This window comes from Athene noctua, chromosome 7, assembly GCF_965140245.1.
Source record: "Athene noctua chromosome 7, bAthNoc1.hap1.1, whole genome shotgun sequence".
Taxonomy (NCBI): Eukaryota; Metazoa; Chordata; class Aves; order Strigiformes; family Strigidae; genus Athene; species Athene noctua.
The window spans coordinates 9,606,089-9,627,544 of record NC_134043.1 but is presented as its reverse complement, the minus strand read 5'-3'; the positions used below and the strand labels follow the sequence as shown (position 1 = coordinate 9,627,544).

Below are 21,456 nucleotides of genomic sequence, written 5' to 3'. Positions count from 1 at the left end.
GCTTTAGATTTCTCCCTTTACGACTTCCTCTTTACCCAGTTTCACTGCTGATTGCTTCCTGTGCTATCTTTATTCAAAACTCACTGATAAAAGTGTTTGTTCTAATGACGAATTTTATAACTGACAGCCATTATGGCAATGTGTAATCAGTCACACATCTTTTCTCTGACTAACCTATTCTGCTGGAATGATCTCTGCTGTCCTGTTTCTGCTAAAGGCAGCTGTTCCTTTGGACAGCAGCAACAACCATAATTCAGAACACTCTTTATTCATTCATGTTCCTTCTACATTTTTGGCTGGCTGCTGAAGTGGGAGGGTAAAGTGGCAAGGCACTTCTGTCACTTTAGAAGCCTCCTTTTACCACATAAACAGATTCAAGAGGACATACTTATTGGAAATTCTTATGGAAGTGACCTTCAGTGTACATCTATATGATGACACTTGGTATCATTCAGAGCGCACAGATTTTGTGTTTTAATCAAAGTTATTATTTCCTAATTCTGCAGACCATATAGCACCATAAAGCCCACAGCAGAGCAGATATTTTTAAAGCATTACATTAACTTTACTAGGGACATTAACAAAGATGAGTAATGTTATCCTCACTGAAGTATGAATTATGCTGTTTTCAAATTTGGATGACTAAGGTTTACCTAAAATGACCATCTATTTTTTTGCAGTTTTGAGACTTAATAGGACTCCTGTACCTGAAAGTATTCATACATATTTCCAGAATCACAATCTAGTCAAAACTGATAAAGATGTTATTCTGATTTATTATTTTTCTGAATTTTGATCGGTAAGTCTGCTCCTGAACTTAAGGTACATCTCAGGAAAACAAAAAATTCGTTTCTCAGTAATCACTGCATGTAATTTTAGTTGTAGCTGGATTACTAATCAGAGGCACAGCACAGACAAATCTTATGAACTGCAATTTAATTTAAAGTATTTTAAAATTCTGTTTAGTTTTGCAAATGCACCACCTTTCTGCTACAACCTACATAGGTTGCCACATTCTGTAATACTACCTGGTAAATAACCTCCATATTTGTTATCATCAATCCTGTCACCATGCTCTCATTATTAATAAATTAATGTGGTTAATTATTAAAACACACCAAGCATGTTCCAATTACTCCCTCCTTCCCGCCTCCACTTGCTTAATGCAATATATTCTAACCAGAAACATTTTTTACATTCCCACCATCTTGATGAACGGTATAAGCAATGGGGCATATTCTCTAGACATTCAACTTACAGCCTCTCTGAGTGAACAAGTCAGACATGCAAAAAGGCTCCAGGATCATACCTGCAGGCATTAATGAGCTTATTAAAACATTGTAACAAGGATTATATGAATTTCTTATTCAGAGAGTTGAAGTTTTTGTAAGCCTCTTGCCTTCAACTACCAACACAGGTAGTTAAAATCGCTGCTGTTATAAACCCACAATTTTTTTCTTCTCATATTGAGATTGGTCATGATGATCATGGATGATTTGTATTCATAAAAATGGGTAAAACTTTTGGTAGAAAGCAATGTATGAAAAATAGCATTTCTGGTTTAATTATTATGAATTCAATGTACAAAACTGACCTTGGCAGTAATTTTCATACTCAAATGAACCCCCCACTTTTCACTGAATCCATCACATCCACTTTTCGACATTAAGCTTTTGCCCACAGTTTTCACTGAGCTTGCACTCGAAAACTTCTCTTCACCTTCAACTTTCCTTCTCTCATAGTGGTAGCCATGAAGATGGCTATTCTGAAAATTACTTGACTGCATATTTAGATGAAGATGTGATTCTTTCAATAACTGCACAACTAAAGATGTGATTCAACAGCTATACAATTTGCTTATTTGGATTAGACTGGAAAAACATGTTTACATGTTTTTAATAGAAACAAATAAATGAATAGATCCCCTAAATGCTGTATCAGGAGCATACTAGCTTCATGCAGAAATACATAATAAAACTTATCTTACAGCTTTTTTTTTTTTTTTTTTCAGTCTGTCTGACTGAATTAAACCATATTATTAAACCATAGCATTTTTAATGTCTGTGCTTACCAGTTGCTGCCCTTGGACGCCCCAAGCTGCATACTGTAAAACTGAATCCTCTACTTCTGGAGGGTTTAACTCCCAAACTTCCCTTGAAAAAATGTAAACATTTTTACTTGAACATTCTGGCATCACCTTGTGTACAGAACCACTGACAATGACATCATATTGAAAATCAATGTGACCTACCTTGTGTGTATGTTATAAATCACATAGGAAGCTGTGTAAGAATAATGAAAAACCTGTGACAAAAAAAGAAAGCATAAGAATTACAAAAACAAATACTGAATCAAACACAGACTGCCATTATGACAGTCACAGTCTTCCAATCTCTGTAAACACCAATATTTTTATTAGTGAAAGAAAGATTCTACTGAATTAATTATAACTAAAAGACTTGAACCAGGCTTTGAATGCTTTATGAAGGACACACATACTCATCTATTAATTTAACCAAATACTTAACCTGTACAACCACACAGAAAAGGTCCCCATTAGAAAAATCTGTGTTCCTGTTTAACCAAACCAAACAAAAAACCCCAAGAACATAAACTAGGAAAATAAATCCCTTCTTCCTGTATATCTTCATCAAGTTATGATCAAAATTATTATGCAGGCATCACAGTTATTTTACTTGAAAAGCGGACAGATAAGGGTCATATGATAATTTTCTGACTACATGCCACTTACAGCTTGAATGACCACCTGGGCTATGGCTCACAGAACAGAAAAAATGAGTGCTTACTGGGGCTCTGTTTGATCTGGCTTTCCTTAAACGTGTTTCAGTCTGATTTTGACTGACTTTCTTCAAAATCTGGGGAAAGTTTGCTTTATCTGAATTTTTTTTTAGTACATAACCTTTTGGGTAAAACAAAGCTATTTGTCAGTAAAACTTTGTAATTCATCAGGAAGTTACCAGTGACTTCTTGTCTCAAAAATCGCAGGATTCTCTGGATGGGAGAGAAAAGCAAATCTGATGTACAGTCTTATGCTGCTGTCTTTATTTGTTGAAAATTTTGTTGAAGTCGCCTGAAATCAAAATATCAGGGTCTGATGTATGTGAAATCAGAAAATCCGTGGTGTAGAACAGCATGGCACAGTATAATGCGATGTACCACCACACCAAAGGGCTAAAATCAAAGCAAACTATTACATATTTTCTCTAAAGTCAAACATCAGTCTATATACATACAGTGTACTACAGACATTTTGCTGTTTTCCAGGCTCAGATTGGTTTTGACTTAAGCTCATTTCTTTAGCACTATGTCTCACATCATGAAAATAGCATGATTCCATAATATTAATTAGTTGGTCTGGAATATAAAATTAGTTATTACTGTAGTAAGAGAAACTCTTCTTTTTAATGTAAACTACTATCAGAAAGAAACACAGGGTGACACCCACTAGATTTACTGTGGCTTCATGTCTGCAGAGTTACAGTGTCTCTGCTTGGCACATGAAGGACTTATTTCTGTACAGTGTCAGGCTAGTTCCAGGAAGATGGAAACAGATACAGCTGCAAAGCTGAAGCCTTAATATAGATATATGTGTTGGGAACTCTTCAGTTTGTATTATCTGCACCAGGAATCTTTCAGTATATCCTCCAAAGAGAAGAGACAAGGGCAGATCACACAGGAACAGTCATTGGAATTTGCTGCTATTGCACACAAGAGGGGTTTCAGAGGTTGTTCTTTTGTCTGGAGGTCATTCAGTAACAGAACCATCCGAAACATCCTTCCACTGACTCCGTTTCCATTATTAGTTCCCTGTCAACGCACACCAAGAATTTAGCATGTCCTAAATCCTTGCTGGCTGATGCTGTAAGAAGCCCACAAAGGTCTGTAAGATTAGTAACTGTACTTTGTGCAACAGTTGAAATTCCCTTCCATAAAATTTCCCTTTTAGACAAGAATCACTTCCATTTCCAAGTCTATGATGATTAACATCAGAAGTGTTGCTTCAATAAGAATCACACATACATTAGTAAGTGCCCCAAATTGTTAGCTTTTTTTTATATTACAGCTTATGATAAAGTGTTTGGTCATGCAAGGTACCATCCTCTTCTGAGAAGTGCTAAGTGTGACAGAAATAGAGACAAATTATAATAATACTATGATTGCTGTAGGAAGTACAAAGACACCAAGAAGAATGTTCCACGTAATTCGATCTATTTTCCCTAAATATCTATCATAAACATATCTGCTACCATGTCTCAATACTATGTATGTGTATACATCTAATTATATACATAGTAAAAGTAGTCTACAGAATAGACTACTTACATACCATTATGTTTAAAGTTCAGTGGGGTTTCTGGGAAAAATTAACTTGGTAGTAACACAAGTGAGGGCCTATCAAGATAGTTACTCAAGTACTTCTGATAACACAATGAGACAAACCATTGGCTTCAAAGCTGCTGCTTTCTTTTATAAATCTTATATTGCCAGAGGTAAGAGATAGCAGATCAAAGGGACATAAATGGTTAAATCCTGGTGGTTTCTGCACAGGGCGTACATTGCCAGAGGCTACTCAGAGGGGCACTTTCCACAGCTGTTAAAGGGGACATTCTCATACAGCCAGTTGCAGCAAAGAGGAATGGGTCTCTTGCCCTTCCAGGAAAAGGGAAAAGTGTATCACAGATAACGTGTGGAGAGCTGATAAGTACTTAGAATACAAATATTTAAAATTAAATTATTAGAATATATTTCAGTAAGAAATTATAATCTAATAAGTCATTTTGAGAGTTTTAACAGAAAATATGCTATAACAACAAGAACACCACTTCATATTTCCCGTGGAAACTCTCTTCTTGCCTTGTGGCAAAATTTCTATCTAGATTTTTAAGTAGAAGCATTAATATCTTTGGGTTAAAAGTATTAAAACCTTTAAAGAGCTCCAGAGCCAGAGGAGAGCAACATTACCATGAAGTCACTTTGAGACAGGATGCTGCCATTTTTCTCAAATTAATCATGTTAGTTTTCTTATTTTCCTATGAAATACTCCTATTTATTAATAGGAACACCATGTAGAAATCACAAGTAGGAAGTTTCTTAATCCATCCTGCTTGCAATAGCCTAATACTAAAACCCAATCGTTATCGAAGTTAAATAAAAAGATGCAGAAAATCTTTCTTTTCCAAGTCTGTTTTATACAGTGCATGCCTAGGAAGCTCTCATAGTTTTGTATAAAGGCTCTCTTTTGCTCAGAGCCATGTCATCGCCTGGGACCACACATCTCCTGACCCCTAATCTACCACATCTGGCATCTCACAAGAGAAGCCCAGCTGAAGGCACCAAACCTGAAACCATAGGGAGAATCAGCAACCCTCAAATTACCAGGATCAAACCATTTGCAGTCACAATCTGTGTCCCCTTTGGAAAAAGCCTGGGGGATTCTGCCCTGCAACTCTTGCTTTTTGGGATGTGCACTAATCAGAAAAAAACCTGGTAATTTATGATGGAGTTTGCAAATAAAGAGATTGAGAGCTCACACAGGTAAAGCTCGGGCTACGCTGACCCCTCGGGGTTTATTTACAGTGAAAGCTGGTCGTCATCTTCAGTATTCATATCTGAAGTGCAATCATTCCTATTCTGAAATGTTTTCAAACATTTCTTGTACTCTATGGCTTCTAACCGGGTTGGTATCAAAAGACTGAACTAAGGCTAATATTTAGACTTGGACAGTAAGTTACTCCAGCTGCCAAAAAAAATTTGACATATTTCAGTAGTGTGAAACTGAATCAAAGGGAGAAAGGTTGTAGTGAAAAAAGACTCATCTTGGTACAAAGAGGAGAATCAATTAATTATTATGGACACAGGAAACATCTCTAATAAGTGAAGCAATGTAGGAAAGCAAAGCCTTTTAAAATATTAAATGTATTACAGTAATTAGCATGGACAGAAGGGACAGGGAAGGGATCTTGCCCCTGTACTCGGCACTGGTGAGGCCGCACCTCGATTCCTGTGTTCAATTTTGGGCCCCTCACTATAAAAATGACATTGAATGACTCGAGCGTGGCCAGAGAAGGGCAATGGAGCTGGTGCAGGGTCTGGAGCACAGGTCGTACGGGGAGCGGCTGAGGGAACTGGGGGGGTTTAGTCTGGAGAAGAGGAGGCTGAGGGGAGACCACATCGCCCTCTACAGCTGCCTGAAAGGAGGGTGCAGAGAGCTGGGGATGAGTCTCTTTAACCAAGTAACAAGTGACAGGACAAGAGGTAATGGCCTCAAGTTACACCACGGAAAGTTTAGACTAGATGTCAGGAAGTATTTCTTTCCAGAACAGGGTGTTTGGCGTTGGAATGGGCTGCCCAGGGAGATGGTGGAGTCCCCGTCCCTGGAGGGGTTTAAGAGTCGGGTCGATTTAGCGCTTAAGGACATGGTGTAGTTGGGAACTGTCAGTACTAGGTGAACGGTTGGACTAGATGATCTTCAAGTTCCTTTCCAACCTAGATGATTCTGCAGTTCTGTGAATTTCTGCACTGTCATATCAGTGGAGGAAAATGAAGACAAAAAAATGGCCTGGTAACTGTACATGTTAAGGTGGGACACGGTAAAGAGCCTTGCCTCCACAAGTGGCAGGTATGCTTGCTAGGGTTCAGGCCTTTGTGACAAGTAAATAACTTTCCTGTTTCTATTATGATAAGCTGGAAAATGTTCCCCACAATGTTAAGAACTGTGGAAATGGCTTTTTAGATCAGACCGACAGCATACCTCCTCCTCAATATAATTTGTTTAATTTTTCTTTTGCCACAGAATGCAGTAGATAACTATTGCATATCATATATTTCTTCTGAATTCAGTCTTTCATTAATTTATAAACTGGAAACAGGCTTTCATGTGATGCTGCTCAACACTGAAAAAGTTAGCTGCATTTGTGTATGAAAAAATAAAATTACAGAAATATATTACAAAGGACCTGAAAGAAAAAGGTGAAAAAAGTATTTCATGACAAATTGCTCCAGTCAAAACTTATTGAAGTAACAATCTATTATTCAGCTAACAGTCAACAATAAAAAACCCACACTTATCAGTCACAATCTGAACTTTCAGATGACATATTGGTTTGGGTTTTATATGTCCTTTATTTTCTGTCTTTCAAGGAATGCCTTTGTCTTTCTAAGGTTCCTAAAAATGAAATATTGTCATGGAACTCAATGCATAGATCAGCAAGATGCAGGAAAACAATGTACCCTATACACTTAGCCAAATACACTCCACTAATTCTGTAATATACTCCAGGAAATAGTCAGCTCACTGTCCTTGGGTAATTTGGAAAACAGCCCTCAGCAAAACAGTGTTTGTGCTAAAAAGCTGCCAAGAAAACCTCACTAGCAGTATTTCTACAGGATGATGAGGGCCCTCAACCCTCCAGGAAAATGGAGGAGAGCTGATGAATTTAGAACCTCGCAGCACTATAATCACAAAACACTCAGGGATGCCAATCACCTTGACGCATCCTTTATCTATTTCCTATATTACAAACCAATTATATTCTTTCATGTGTTATTTATTTAGAGCAATAATGATGCCTCCTTGCTAGCATGGCTTTTTTCAAGGTAGTGAACAGACTGTCCTATATTTTAGTTTTTACCCGTGCAGACACCCATACTCTGAACTCATCTGTGTGGTTCTCAATGCTGCTAGACTCTGCAAATTCTCCTTTCAGGTTCAAATAGGACTTCCCACAGGGCATTAACAGCACTCAGCCTGAGCAAGAAAGATAAAAAGTAACAGTATATGAAATACTGTGAAAGTTCCACCATCTGCAGTAATACTTCCAGTTATTTGAAGTCTACCAGCCAAATGGGGTATGTATCTCACACACAATATTCCTACAGTAGATATCTCCCATTAATTAAAAAAATAAAATAAAATGCAACACAGTATCATTAAATAACTGAAATTTCAGAATACGCTATCATGCCTATCCCACTTATCTCAAAACACTTACATTGACTTGGAAAGAGAGGCAGTAGCTCAGATAAGGTTCAAAACCATACAGATCTTTATGATATATATTTGAGGTATCAGATCTTTTATGGGTTACTTTACACTTCTGATCATGGTGGAAAACAAAATCTAGTATTTTAAGGTAATACTAGTCTGAATGAGAAATGATTACATTATTATTTGATGAGTTAAAAGATTTAATCAGAATTAAACCCAGAAAAATCAAACTTAGCTGTGCAAAGTTTTAACTGTTGCAATATATGGATGCCTTCCAAACAGTACTATTCATAAAAAGATAAAGATCAAGAAACTGCTTTTATTGCTTCACAGGCACAAGTCAGTTATTAGGCAGTTCAAAGCTAAGAGAATCTGACCTGGAAAAGGTTTTGTGTGCCTGAAAGCTCTTCTACTTTTTCCAGCTACATCAGTTGGTCTAAATAAAAGATATTACCCCTTCCCACAAATCTTGTCTCATTTATCTCTTCAGGCCATCACATCTATAACAACATTACTGAGAAACAAACATTCCTGAGCACAGCAGAAAAAAAAGACTATCTAAAACTAAAAACGGTCCTTCCTAATTAATAACCCGTGTAACAGTGTATATCAGAAAATGCATGTGAACTGAGAAATCAAGGGAGAGGACACACTGAAGCAGGGAAATACACAGGAATACATCTTGCCAAGACACTCACTTCTTCATTCATCCATGGCCCTTCTCACTTTTTAAGATATTTCATAATACATTAGTGAAATGGTTCGGCATGTTTCCAAACTGCCTCAGAGGGTGCCAGACACAGAAACCACTGGCTGTTGTACACAGCTTGAAGAGCAGCAACACGAGTAGGATTTTGCCTTCATCCTCTTTTCTACAATTGAATTAAGCATGTGAAGAATTACTGAAAAATCTACTTATGCTCAAAACTGAACCGAAAGACTTTGCCATGGTAAAGCGATTACAAGGCCAAGATAAAAGGAAACCAATCATTCATCCGTCATTCATTCAAGGAACTACTCCCACACGACAATGCACAGAACCTTATTCACAGCTCCAAGATCAAACCTTCAATAAACCTTCACTAAAGACTCAAAAATTCAATTTAGAAAAAGAAATGCAAACATATATTGCTCCTCTTTTGCCTTTGGGATAAAAGTGTCTTAGAAGAAAAATGGAGCCTGTAGAACATGCCGTGAACTACAAATAATAAGCAGGTACCAGACGCAGAGTGGAGAGAATATGAGGGGAACACAGTGAAATACAGACACACAGGATGGTTCCTCAGACCTTTTGAAGGGATTACTGAAATTAATGCACTATGCTTGTGACACAGTCACATCAAAAGCAAGTGACATGGCAGACAACGTGAGGCTGTGCTGATGACTTTGGGTGTCTATCCCCACAGGTGCACGCAACCCATATAACTCCACATGATTTAACCCCAATTAACTGGGAGTGTAGTGAAGTGCAACGCTGAGGTAGTTGTGCATGAGCTCCTGATACAGGGCTTTGGCATGGCTTCTCAAGTATGGCGCTGCTTTGAACCAGCCACAGCATTTTCAGACTGCAATTAGTATCTATACACAGTGTGACAACATACAAATTAAGACTAAAAGGAGGATGGATGGCTGTATAACATGTCCTGTTGTATGGAAGAGATCTGACTTTTATTAATTTTCAGCTGGCATGAAAGGAGCCCACGAAAACAAGTAATTGTATTATGTACTTTCAGTAAGTCGACATACTATATATTCAAATTTACTCTCTATACAAAATCACAGCCTATACAAATTATACAAAACTACACAAAGGCTATACATATTAGTTATATAAATTATGCAAATTATCTAAATCATTTCTCCTCCAGCTAATCGTTTTTTACTCTCAGCTTTGCTCAGTGTACACTGGTGTAATTCAGATTTCCAGCAATGAAAATGAGAAAAGACTTTGAGCAGGTCGTTTAATGTCATATACAAACTCTATTCTGCTACACATCTGGAGAACACCAAATTATTTGTGGTCAGATTTCATAATTTGTGATAGCCTGCAGAAAGCAAATGAGTTGCAGTGGAAGGGTGTTAGTCTTTGCCTTGTGACACCAGGATTCCAAGTAGCAACTTCTTGCTCTCCAAAAAAACAGATCAACATTCACATAACAGATTTCTATTCCTCATCACTTTTTTATGGGCTTTAAGACATGTGACTTCGGTAGGACTGCAGTGCAAATAGAATGGTATCAGTATCTACTGTGCTGAGCCAGAACTTGCACAAAACAATAAAAATGATATATTCTTTTCTTCCCTTTGTATTGAAAGATGTGTGACACCACTGTTAGTAAAACCTGTGATGGAGTTAATAAGATAAAATTAGTGGCAGCATAACTACACCCAAAGTACAGCTGCTGCATGAATCCTCCATCCATTTTGCAATTTATGTGCTAAATAAATTAATAATGTTATCAATAAAACATGAAAAATGTTAATGTTATCAATAAAATGGAAGGATGTGAAATCCACCTTTCCTTAAAACTTCATTATCATTCACTTCAAATGTTCCCCATTTGCTTGTCTAAGGACTGACTTCATGTGTTCTCCAGCATAGGAATTGCTCTAAAGGGGATTAAACAACAAAATGTGGCATGGTCATGTTTGGGTTTAATGTAATTGATTGATTGATTGTGTAAAAAGTGAGTAGAGAGCTCTGCAGCATTGACTTCTGAGCCACAGAGACATGAAACCACTATATAACACATACTACAAATGAAGAGTTTGACTAAAACATACATTATATCAATAAGGGACTAACTCTGCACATTTATGAAAATAATATTGGTTAAAGATTGGGATTCTCTTGATTTCATGCCATGGCAACAAATACAGTGAAACCTCAGACTGTGTATTGATACCAGAGCTCAACTCACATAGGGGTATAAATCAGTAATGGTTCACACTGTGCTTCAGTAAATTGGTACCTTTTGTTCTTGGAAGGTGTAGCGTTTGGCTAGTATTTTCCTGGTCCTATATTCAGCAAGAATTTAACTACATGAGTTAATGACTGATTTCATATGTATTATATCTGAGGTAGAGAGAGAACAGAATTTATCTCCTTCATGAAATGTGGATTTGCACCACAATCCAGTATACCCTTTCAGTTTACCTTAATTGTAAACTGCAGTTAATGATACACTAATAAATAGTTCATGCAGCTAGAAAGGACTGCTATGATAATCGTGCCTCACCTCCTACATCTGAAACAAAGCTTATGGGACTTCTCATTTTAAATAGTATGATACACAAAGATTCTCAATGTGTTCTTCAATGAGTTTCAGAGTAAACCCTGAGAAACAACCAAGCAATCAGTCTATAATAATGAGATGATGAATTTCCACTATTCTTTGAATCCTATGATTTCTACTGAATTCTGGAAGGAAAAAATCTAGAGCTAAATTTTGCCAAAATTAGTGTCTAAATATCTCTATATTTTTGCATCATTTTTGGCCTTTATAGGTAAAATATCTTCTTTCTGAAGCTCTGTATCTAATTGCACAGAGTTAATCTGAGATAACTTGACGCATTTGAGCACTGAAGTTAAATGACAAGGTTGTAACTTTGCAAAACATTGTATTTATTTGCTTCAATCAACATCAATTACTTGTCATGACTGATAAGAACCACTGCATATCATTGTTAATAATTTATGGTTAGCATTAATACTTTGGGGTATGAAATATTGCCAGCCATAACAACTATATGCTGCCAAACCAAAATAAATATAAAGGCGAGACATTTCTAGACACGTAATTTATCTATAAGAAAAAAGGCTGTCAGGGAAGCCTAAACAAAAAAGCACCTCTAGAAAATCTACTAAAGCTTCAACTGTTCCACATATAATTTTTCAATAAGATTAATTATCTCAAGAAAAAGACATCCACTGCAGAATGTTAATTAATTCACAATCTATTAAACTCAGTTCATCTAACCAACAGTAACGTAATACAAACCACAGTTCAGAATAACTGCAGAAACTTCTTTTTCTTCTCCTTCATGAAGAGCTGAGATAAACCACCCTATATTTGTATATGCAACTCAATCATTTTTGAATATATAATAACTTCAGATGAGTGAATTATTCAAGAAAGAATGTTCTGCATTGCTACTTCTGAAAGCCTCATATATCAATGTCATTTGAAATTCTATTAGTTACACTATCACGTAAAATATGTTTCTCGAGTCTTGTATGAGATGACTTATGACAAAAATTTATACGAATTTCTTCTGGCTTACTCACCTTCAGCATTAAAAACCAGGTATGACTTCACTGAAATCATTGTTACATGACGGCAAAGCTGGTAAGTCTCAAGCCTCAAGCATAATGTGCACATTTTTTATATTTATACACATGCACATGCATATCATTCTCAAGTGTATACAGACACTCGTATTCAGTATGATTAAAATTCTGACTTTACGAATATTTTGGGATTTATAGAAGCTTGTCTTTTCCTGAACTGATTTGCAGGCAGCTTCACAACGTGTGTGTGTATTTTGATCTGGACTAGCATAAGGGGAAACGGAAGATCTCAATTCTGACAGTGCAACCAGAACTTTATCTCCACAGAAATATGAGGCTGGTGAGGGTGTCTACTTCTGGTCATTGCAGCTGAGGATACTAAATTTGTCTTAGAAAAGTATGTATTTAAGTACTTTAATACTGCCTCGTTCTTTAAACAGTCTGTTCTCTTTACAGGGTGTTTCCAGTATAACCCATAACCCGAATCCTGTACGAGAGGAATCCTGTATGGGAAACTTGAACTGAGTATCTCCACACATATTGAAAACTGTTAATTGAAACCAAAATATGCTTTAAATCACTGATTCTTGAAGGCAGAGCTGCACCAAGTCTCCTTAGAGTGTTTTGTGGTGGTTTAATTTAGTTTGCTCTTTGGGATACTGTGGAAGAAAAATCAAGCCAAGACTTGGTTTTCTTCTCAGTTTTTCCAAGGTAATATGTTCCTTACATATTGTATTTAAGCAAACAGATTGCTAAAGAGAAAATTGTCAAATGCAGAAAAAATACCACCTTGTTTTGAAGAGAAACACTTCTACATATGGTGATATTTACAGAAATGTGCATAAGCTGATTCAAATGAAACATTACATGCAAAGAAATGGGTAAAAAATGTTACTTAGAAAATATTTTCTAAAATCATATTCCATATAAAATGAAATGTCCAAATTCTGAGCGCAAAACCACACTGAAGATGCCCAGAATGATGAGGATACAGAAGAAAATCAAGGCATACAATGAGACATTTTTGAAGTAAAGGCTACAGTCTCAATATCTCTTTTTCTTCTCCAGACAATTTGACTCACTCAGGAAGCAGTAAGAAAGCAGATACCAGATGCTCCTCTGCTGTTTGCTTACAAATGACATAAGGAGATGAAAAGGGCCTGTGGAGCTGCAGAAAGGACAAGCAATGAGATAAATGGCCTGTGGGTCTGAAAAAATGCAAAGGGAAAATGGAAAAGGAAACTGGGCTGGGGGAAGCAGATGGGTAAACCAGCAAGCATGCAAGATGGAAGAAAAAAAGACAGGACTAAACCCATCAGGATAAGAAAAAGAGAAATAATAAAAAGACAGAACGAGTTCAGAACAAAACAGAACTGAGTCCCTTAAAGGGCTGAAAATGAAGAGAACCAGATTGAAATGGAAGAGGCAGCAGGGAGGGAAAGCAGTAAGCAGATCTGTGGTGTGTGGGTATGGTGGCTGGAAAACACAGGCTCTTGAGACTGATGAAGGAATTTTATGCAGAACAGACTGGCATTTAAAGCCTTCCTCTTTTGGAAGGTAGAAGACATGAGTGAAAAAGGCAAATAGTCTTCTCAGGAATCTGACAGTTCAGTATTTGAATACATGAACATCCTGCCTTTTGCTACCTTGCTTATCATCATCACTAATTGCTTAGCATGGATATGCCACGTGGAAGAGCAGGAATGCAGTAGGTGTTTCTCATGTGACAAGTCATCTTGTCTTCTCTGGCAGTCTCTCACAGTGATACTAAGACACTTTCAATGGTATATCTAGGTGCTAGACTGCTCAGGGAATTTTTGTTATGCTACTGCTTTGGGTTTTTTTTCAAAATAATTACATTCCTTCTGTAGTCTTTTGAGAGAATGACTGGTTTGTCTCTCTTGACTTTTAAGTATTTATCTGCCTATTTGTTGAGCTACGAATACGTTTCCCAACTACTTTTGAAATTCATGTGGTTAAGTGCTTTTGTACTGCAATCATATCTTTATGAAACAGGCAGCCTACATGGCTAGGACTCCATCCCTCCAAACCATTCTCTAGAAACCCTGTTTAAACTCTTCAGATGATTTAAACACTGCAATTTTGATTTCTCCCCTTCTTACATCAGTTCTGCACTGGAGTGTGAACTCCAGTATCTTCAATAAACTACAGCTATGTTAAGACAGCATGAAAAGAAAATCTTGTCCATAGGAATAAGTTCCACAAGGATCACTACAGCTAAGTTTCATGTTTAAGTTTTATACTTCCTTTTTGGTCATGCCCTATTCATCTCCTTTATCTCTATGATTCCTTTGGTGCTGCTATCTGGCTTGTATTGTTCCCCTTCTGTTCTACTACCTTGTTACAAAACTGAGCAAAATATCACCTTTATATGCAGTTTCAAACAATTGAGCTCACAGCTAGTTATCCACTCCAGCACTTCCCATTAGCAAGCCATGATGCTGCTTGTAGTCAACTAGACCTACCTTCACTAATTTTCTCTTATTGTACCATATTTCTGTATTAGTCTCTGTTGTGGCTGTTTTATGATATTATAGTTCCTTTGACAGGGGTAACATGAAGCAGACTCTTGTAGCAAATAAAAGACCTCTTCATGATGAAGCGATTAGAAGGTCATAAGAGAGCTATTCATTTAGTAAAAGGGACTACTTCATGGTGATCTCAAAGAAGCTATAACAAAGTGATGAATACCTCACACCAAACTCAGCTCTCCAGGAAACATCTAATCTGGTCCTATATTTGCAGACAATAAATAGAATTAAAAAGGTTAAGTTTGTGCAGGTGGTTGACTGCCTTCACTGAAACATTTAATTTATTGCCTAAGACCCCAGGCTAACAACCTTTCAAGCTCAAACACCCAAAAAGACTTGTCCTTATTTAAAAATAACACAAAAATTGGATAATAAAGGGGCACATCTTAATACTTCTCTAAAAAGTGGACCTAATCATTTGATCTGTTAGGTCTGTTGCACTATCAGTGTTCCTCAGAGCATGAGACCGAAGCTTGGTTTAAAGCATGATGTGCAACAAAGACAGCTTTGCAAAGATGTGCTTAAAACATTTCTCTGGGACAGTTACATAAAGGTCTAGTCTTTGCCATCTACTTCAAGGTATTTCAACTCTGTCTATGTATGTATTTTAAAAGATCTTTCATTCTATCTGTACCAAAGTAAGTGATAACTCTCATTTTGCAGGAATTCACTTATTCAACACTCCTCCTTTCAACACTGTTGAGAGATGCAAATGCCAGCAGATTTATCTGCTTTCCTGACTGACCTGTTGGCCTAGTCAGAGAAGACAGAGTCAGCCAATTTTTCTTTCATCAGGGAGCCCATAATGCAGCCAATGCCTCTTCTGAGAAAGACCTGGTGGGTTCCTCATGCATAATGCAGATGGGAGATACCCTTGCCATACAGTGAGCTACAAGAAGAGAATTGTGAGACAGGGCTGCTAAAATGTTTGAAACACACACAGACACACAGGATTATGTATTACTTCTTAAAAGCCAAAGCAGCGCCACCCATCCCCATTTATATCCATTTGCATAGTGGATTTAATTATGTTGTTGCAATGTGCTTCTAGTGAAAGAAAGCTCTGCCTTAGCAGTTTTTTTAAGGAATGACCTGGGTCAGGCTGACCCTTTTCCTTCAGGCTAAGTAATTCTATGTTCCTATAAAGACACAGGCTTTCCATGAAGGTTACCTATCCCTGTTTCAATGAAGTAGCAGCAAATTCCAGATTCCAGTGATAAAGGAGCTAGCTTGATACCTCACTGCCTTAGTTCTCTAGTTTTTTTGTTCTTTGGGGAAGTGACTGGTAGAGTGGTGATGGTTGTTCTGTTTTGGTTTGGGTTTTGGTTTTTTGGTTTTTTTTTTAAAGCTATTTTCATCCTTCTCCTTTCTAGAATGCTCTTACCACGTCATTTGTTCTATTTTAAAAATAATTAACTACTTCTTTTGTTCTTGATGTTAAATATTTCCCCCAAAACTATTTTCTGCTGTGATTGTACAGTCACATAACGTATCAGATCACTTGTTAAATTGCATCAGATATTAGGTCTTGTTAAGGAATGGCAGAACAGATTTTTTGTCATTTTTTTCATACTCTCACATGAGATCACCATTAACAGTATACATAGCAATGGCTGCTGGCAAAATTTCTTCATTACTGCCACACATCTTTCTTCCATTACTTCCAACATGGCTTTAACTCCTCTTTTATTAAGATATCTGATAAAGTACAGTGCAGTTTGTTTCATGTTTGACACTGGGCTTTTGCTAAGACATCTAAAAGGGCACTGGCAACTATGCCATTCATCATCTTCACCTATTCCCTTGTCAAAGCAGAGAAAGGCAACTTCAACTTCAAGAATGAATTCAGCAGAAGAGAAAAACTGTCCATATTCTGTTCTTCTATGTTGGTTGATACTGAATATATCAAAAGTATGGGTCACAGACATTTCTGCATAACTGATAGTACAGATGGTATTGCTTGTAATAATATAGCTCTCCTGAGAATTAATTTTGTTGTGATGGTGGACCTTTCCTCCCTGCCTTTCATCATTTCATAATTTTGTTGATCATATTTATAGATTTCCCCATCTGTCAACTCACTAGTTTTCCTATCTCCATCCAGAGACATCAGTTCCAAGTATTTCATTAAAGCCCTGTTCTGATAATCTGTGCAAACAAGATTTACAAGGTAGTGCATCATGCTTATGAACTGACTGCATTTCGTGGTGGTTGCCAGGCATGTGAAGAGTGAACAGTCACTGGTTTCAAGCTTTTGTAGGACACCTTTTACTATGAGCTGCAATCTCAGGTTGCTATCTCAAGTACAAAAGCTGCATCAGTGATTACACTTTAAAAATATTTTTCTAATAATATCTGAGTAAAAGCTCTAGTAAGTGTGCTCAAAAATCTTTCACATCAGTCATCAGCTAAGCAAGTATCAGTAACACTCCATATTTTCTCATACACAGATTAAACATTTCCATGATCCCACTTCACTACACCAAGTTAAGGACTCAGATGGAGTTGCTCTTCTAACACCAGTGCATGGACTACAAGTCAATTTTCAAAACCTTCTGACAGGTCATTTGCAGATTTTCTGAGCGTCTATTCTAATCCCAAAATGTTTATGAGAAAGCTAGTGATTTCAGCTAAAAAAAAAAAGTTTGATAAACAAACCAGATCGTTCCATGATTTATTACACGGAACATTTTTTTTCTAATGTTTTTCTGCTAAGCATATTTCATTTCAAATATATTTATCATTGTATACACTGAGCTGAACACAATTATGAATACGATCTTCAGAGGGATTTCTTTACTTTTGTGAACCTCTGCCACAGTGACCAAAAGTATTTTTTTAAAAAAGCTCTGCTTATGAATTTCATGTAGGAACTGTGATTTTTGGATGAAATTTAAATTGTACATAAACCCTCTGCCAACCCCATAATGATTAGGAAAGTTCAAGAAACAAGTAAATGTTCTGGTGGGGTTTGTATAGCAAAGATTAACAAGCTCAATAGCCACTGTGGGAACTGAATTCAAGTATGTTTGTGAAACTATACAAATGTTTCAGATTATATTTTGAAGCAAATAATCTAGATTCAGATTTTGGCAGATCACCTGACAAACACACACCAAAAAAAAAAAAAAAAGTTGAAAGGAAAAGATTATTGACATAAAAAATACTCTGTTAGGGAAGTCTAACCTCACTTTAGGCCTTTCAAATCTAGATATTGATAAAAATAGCTTACTGCCTGATCCTGTTAACCACTCCCACCTGTGACGTGAACGTATCTGAAAAGTGACGGCTACAAGAAATTTATATCTCTGATGAAAATCTTTTTACTGATCTCTGTAAACTTTGGCTAGTTCATTAATGTGTGATTTGTATCCAGAAACAAATAAGAAGTAAATTTAAATATGAAGTACTATTAAGTTTACATATATGCTCACAGAAGTTCATTGTCACATGAAGGAAGTGGCAACTGGAGATTTTCAGTTATTTGCACAATGGAACCGTAGAGAATCATTTGTTCATGGAGATGAACTATGTAGTCAGCAACCCATGGGGATAGGTTAAAACTTCAACAGATTATTCTATGTTGGACTTCTCTTGCAGGGACAGCAATAATACCAGGGTTCTCTCACAGCTGTATTTGACATAATTTTCAGTGCTCCTTCTGCATAAAACATATGTGGGGAATAGAATTCTAAAATTCCGAAAGATGGATGCATTTAGGTGTCAGATGAAGTCAATGAGATGTCAGTAAGTCAATGAGATGCATACCTCTAGCATGATTCTTAAAGATCAGCTTTGGTGCTTATCTGCACCTTTAGGCATTCAAATACCTCTGTAAATCTGACAGGTAAACCCTTGGAAATTGTTGCCCTCACCCTTTCCACATGCGCTAAAGCCATCAGAATCTAAAAATAAAGAAATCCAAGTGATTTTACATCAAATACCTGGTGTAAAATGATAATATTCCTCTCATATATCAAGTGGAGCAAATTCCAGAATATAACCACTTATCTGACATTTAATTCATCTTCCTTGTAATTCAATGGGCAGAATTAAATGATTAAACCTAAAGTGATTATGCTCATAACGAGTGAAAACAGATCAATCCTTTTTTTCAATTTTAGTAGTGGGGGTTATAAAAATGTTTAAGCACCTAGTGCTTACTAGAGGAACTACCTAGTAAAATTCACATTTGTGTCTTTTTAAAAATAATAACGGGACTCTAATCAAATTAAGCTTCTTGGATTTCCAAGGAAGCAGGGACTATTTTATTATAATCCATTGGCAAGATTCTCAGGTGCTGTACTGTTTTCTAGCTCTCTGGACTCTATTGATCTATGTCCATTCTGAACATCTATATCTGCTTTTAAAATATTTGAGTTTGTTCTTTGTTTTCTAAAATGTGGTTTATTTGTCATAAGAGATAAAAAATAGGCCACATACTCAAGAGGAAGAACAGCCATTCTGTTTGGTCTGTATCTTGATCAAGTTTCCTGAAAGCTTCTTTTACCTTACAGAAATTTATCGTCAATTTAACAAAGTCATTACAGAATCTCTGTTACTAATAATGGTGCAGCAGTTGAATGACTCTTACTCAACTCCCTTTAATTATATTTCTCATAACATCTATACATTCAATATGGAAGCTGAGATTAAAAAAAAATTAAACAGAAACATATATGATGATCCAGGCTTCTTTCAAAGGCAAGAACCACGTGTCAAATTAATACAAGCAGCAAAGCTTTGTACATGGCAAGAAGAAGGGATAGGATTCATAGCAAATCCACCCGTTTGTACAGTGCAGAGTTATTGTCCACCTAGTTCTGTGGCCTGAGACTGAATGGTGCAACTGATTCAGCACTCTCTTGAATTCTAGATTTTCTCTGATTGAATTCAATAACAAAATTTCACAGCCCTCAGAGGTACAGAGCACAGCTATCCTCATGAACATAAAGAGCCATTTCAGACATCTATTTCGCATGTAGACCTCAGCTTGCCATTAAATAAATAAATGTTTCATAAGAGTCTGCGGTATGACCTTACGATGCACCGTTCCCATTCCAGCTAACATGAAACGAACCCTGACATCTATGGATTACAACTGAATGCTTTGGGAATGAGATTAAATGTGACCCTAAGAATTAGTACTTGTTAAAAACCTGATCATTCCTTCTTCTCTCTTTCAATATTAAAGAATGGTAATCAGTAAGAGCAGTGAGCCCTACAAGCACAGCACTACCCATGTAATACAGGACACATGTAGGTCTCTGGAGCCTACTCGTGGTTTATATATGGGTGCACGCTATATGATTAATTGCATATTCATTTAGTGGGTTAGAAATTTATAAGGGTCTATTAAGAACTTTATTCTTTATTAGACATGTCTTCTTTCTTCTCAACTTTCTTTTTTTTTTTTTTTTGTTCAAATTAGGTCAGTGGCACCTGACAGATAAAAGATATATATATATATAGAACTAAATGCTACTGAGTTCTTTCTGTTAGCAGACATTTCTCTATCAGTACTTAGGAAGCAGGTAAAGTTAGTCAGGCAGCTAATGATCTGCTTTGATAGAAGAAATTTTAACTCTCTCATCATCCATTCCAGTTATTAACTGATGGGGCTTCCTACAGAAGACTGCTTTCTTTACATATGTATTATTCTGGTAGAGCTGATCTAACAGGACTTACACCCAAGAGCCTATTACTATTTTTATCTAGGAGAACCTGCATTTTCCAGTATTCCCAAGCAGACCCGTTTAAATTTCCATTTGCATTTGTGGCATAGCTCCTACCTCAATGAATCTCTATTAGGCCATCATTAGCTGTAAAATGTAACACTAAAATTCTCTAGTCTTCCCATTGTGGCCACTGCAGCTAATCTGACCACAGAGCTTCACAAGCAATTACCCTTCTGGTGATAGTAATTCTGAAATACAAAGATGAGATAAAGACATTGTAATGCTTTGTACAGCAAGACTGTATCTAGCAAGGCTACCCATTTTATTCAATACTAATAACAACACATTTACTTCTTTAACACAAGCAAAGCATTGCATTATATTCCACAAATACTCTTTAAGAAATAAAGTGGTTTGAGCGTAGTGCTCTGCCCACAGCATTTTAGGAGTAAGTTAAAAGTTATCATTAGCTTTCAAACACTGACAGATGATTCCTTGTCTAATTAACTTAGCAAGCAATTAATGCTGTGTGCACACTGACAAAAACTCCCTTCTTTGAAAAACAGTAATTTAAAAAATGCCCGGAACTCGACATTCTTCAGTGGACTTTTCACATGTAACTTCATTTTACTTTACATATTTGCTTGTAATAAAAAATAACGGCTGACTAATAACAACTTATCGTAATTCACAAATACAAATGTTCTATCAAAATAGTAAATGGTGTTGCTTTTCAGTAGAACACCAATAAATTTAAGAACTATCATTACAGAATATTACCTTTAAATTGTTTTCTGTTTATATCTGAAGGTAAATAGTGCTTACTTCATGATCTTCTGAACCACTTCTTTTGACAATTTTTTTATTCCTCCTATGTCCCTAATTTTCCCAATCACAATGTGGTTTTTCACCATGCTGTATCAGATT

At 36.5% G+C, this 21,456-nt stretch overlaps 1 protein-coding gene across 3 annotated transcripts in view; it reads right to left on the bottom strand.

The window, feature by feature from the left end:
• Window positions 1–21,456, bottom strand: part of DPP10 (dipeptidyl peptidase like 10) — a 556,222-nt gene that overhangs the window by 82,021 nt on the left and 452,745 nt on the right. For all 3 annotated transcript variants that reach the window (XM_074910324.1, XM_074910323.1, XM_074910325.1), the window contains 2 exons: window positions 2,252–2,304; window positions 2,072–2,153 (listed from right to left, as the gene is read on the bottom strand). In XM_074910324.1, the coding sequence (XP_074766425.1) occupies window positions 2,072–2,153; window positions 2,252–2,304 (135 nt within the window). The remainder of the gene's footprint in view (window positions 1–2,071; window positions 2,154–2,251; window positions 2,305–21,456) is intronic.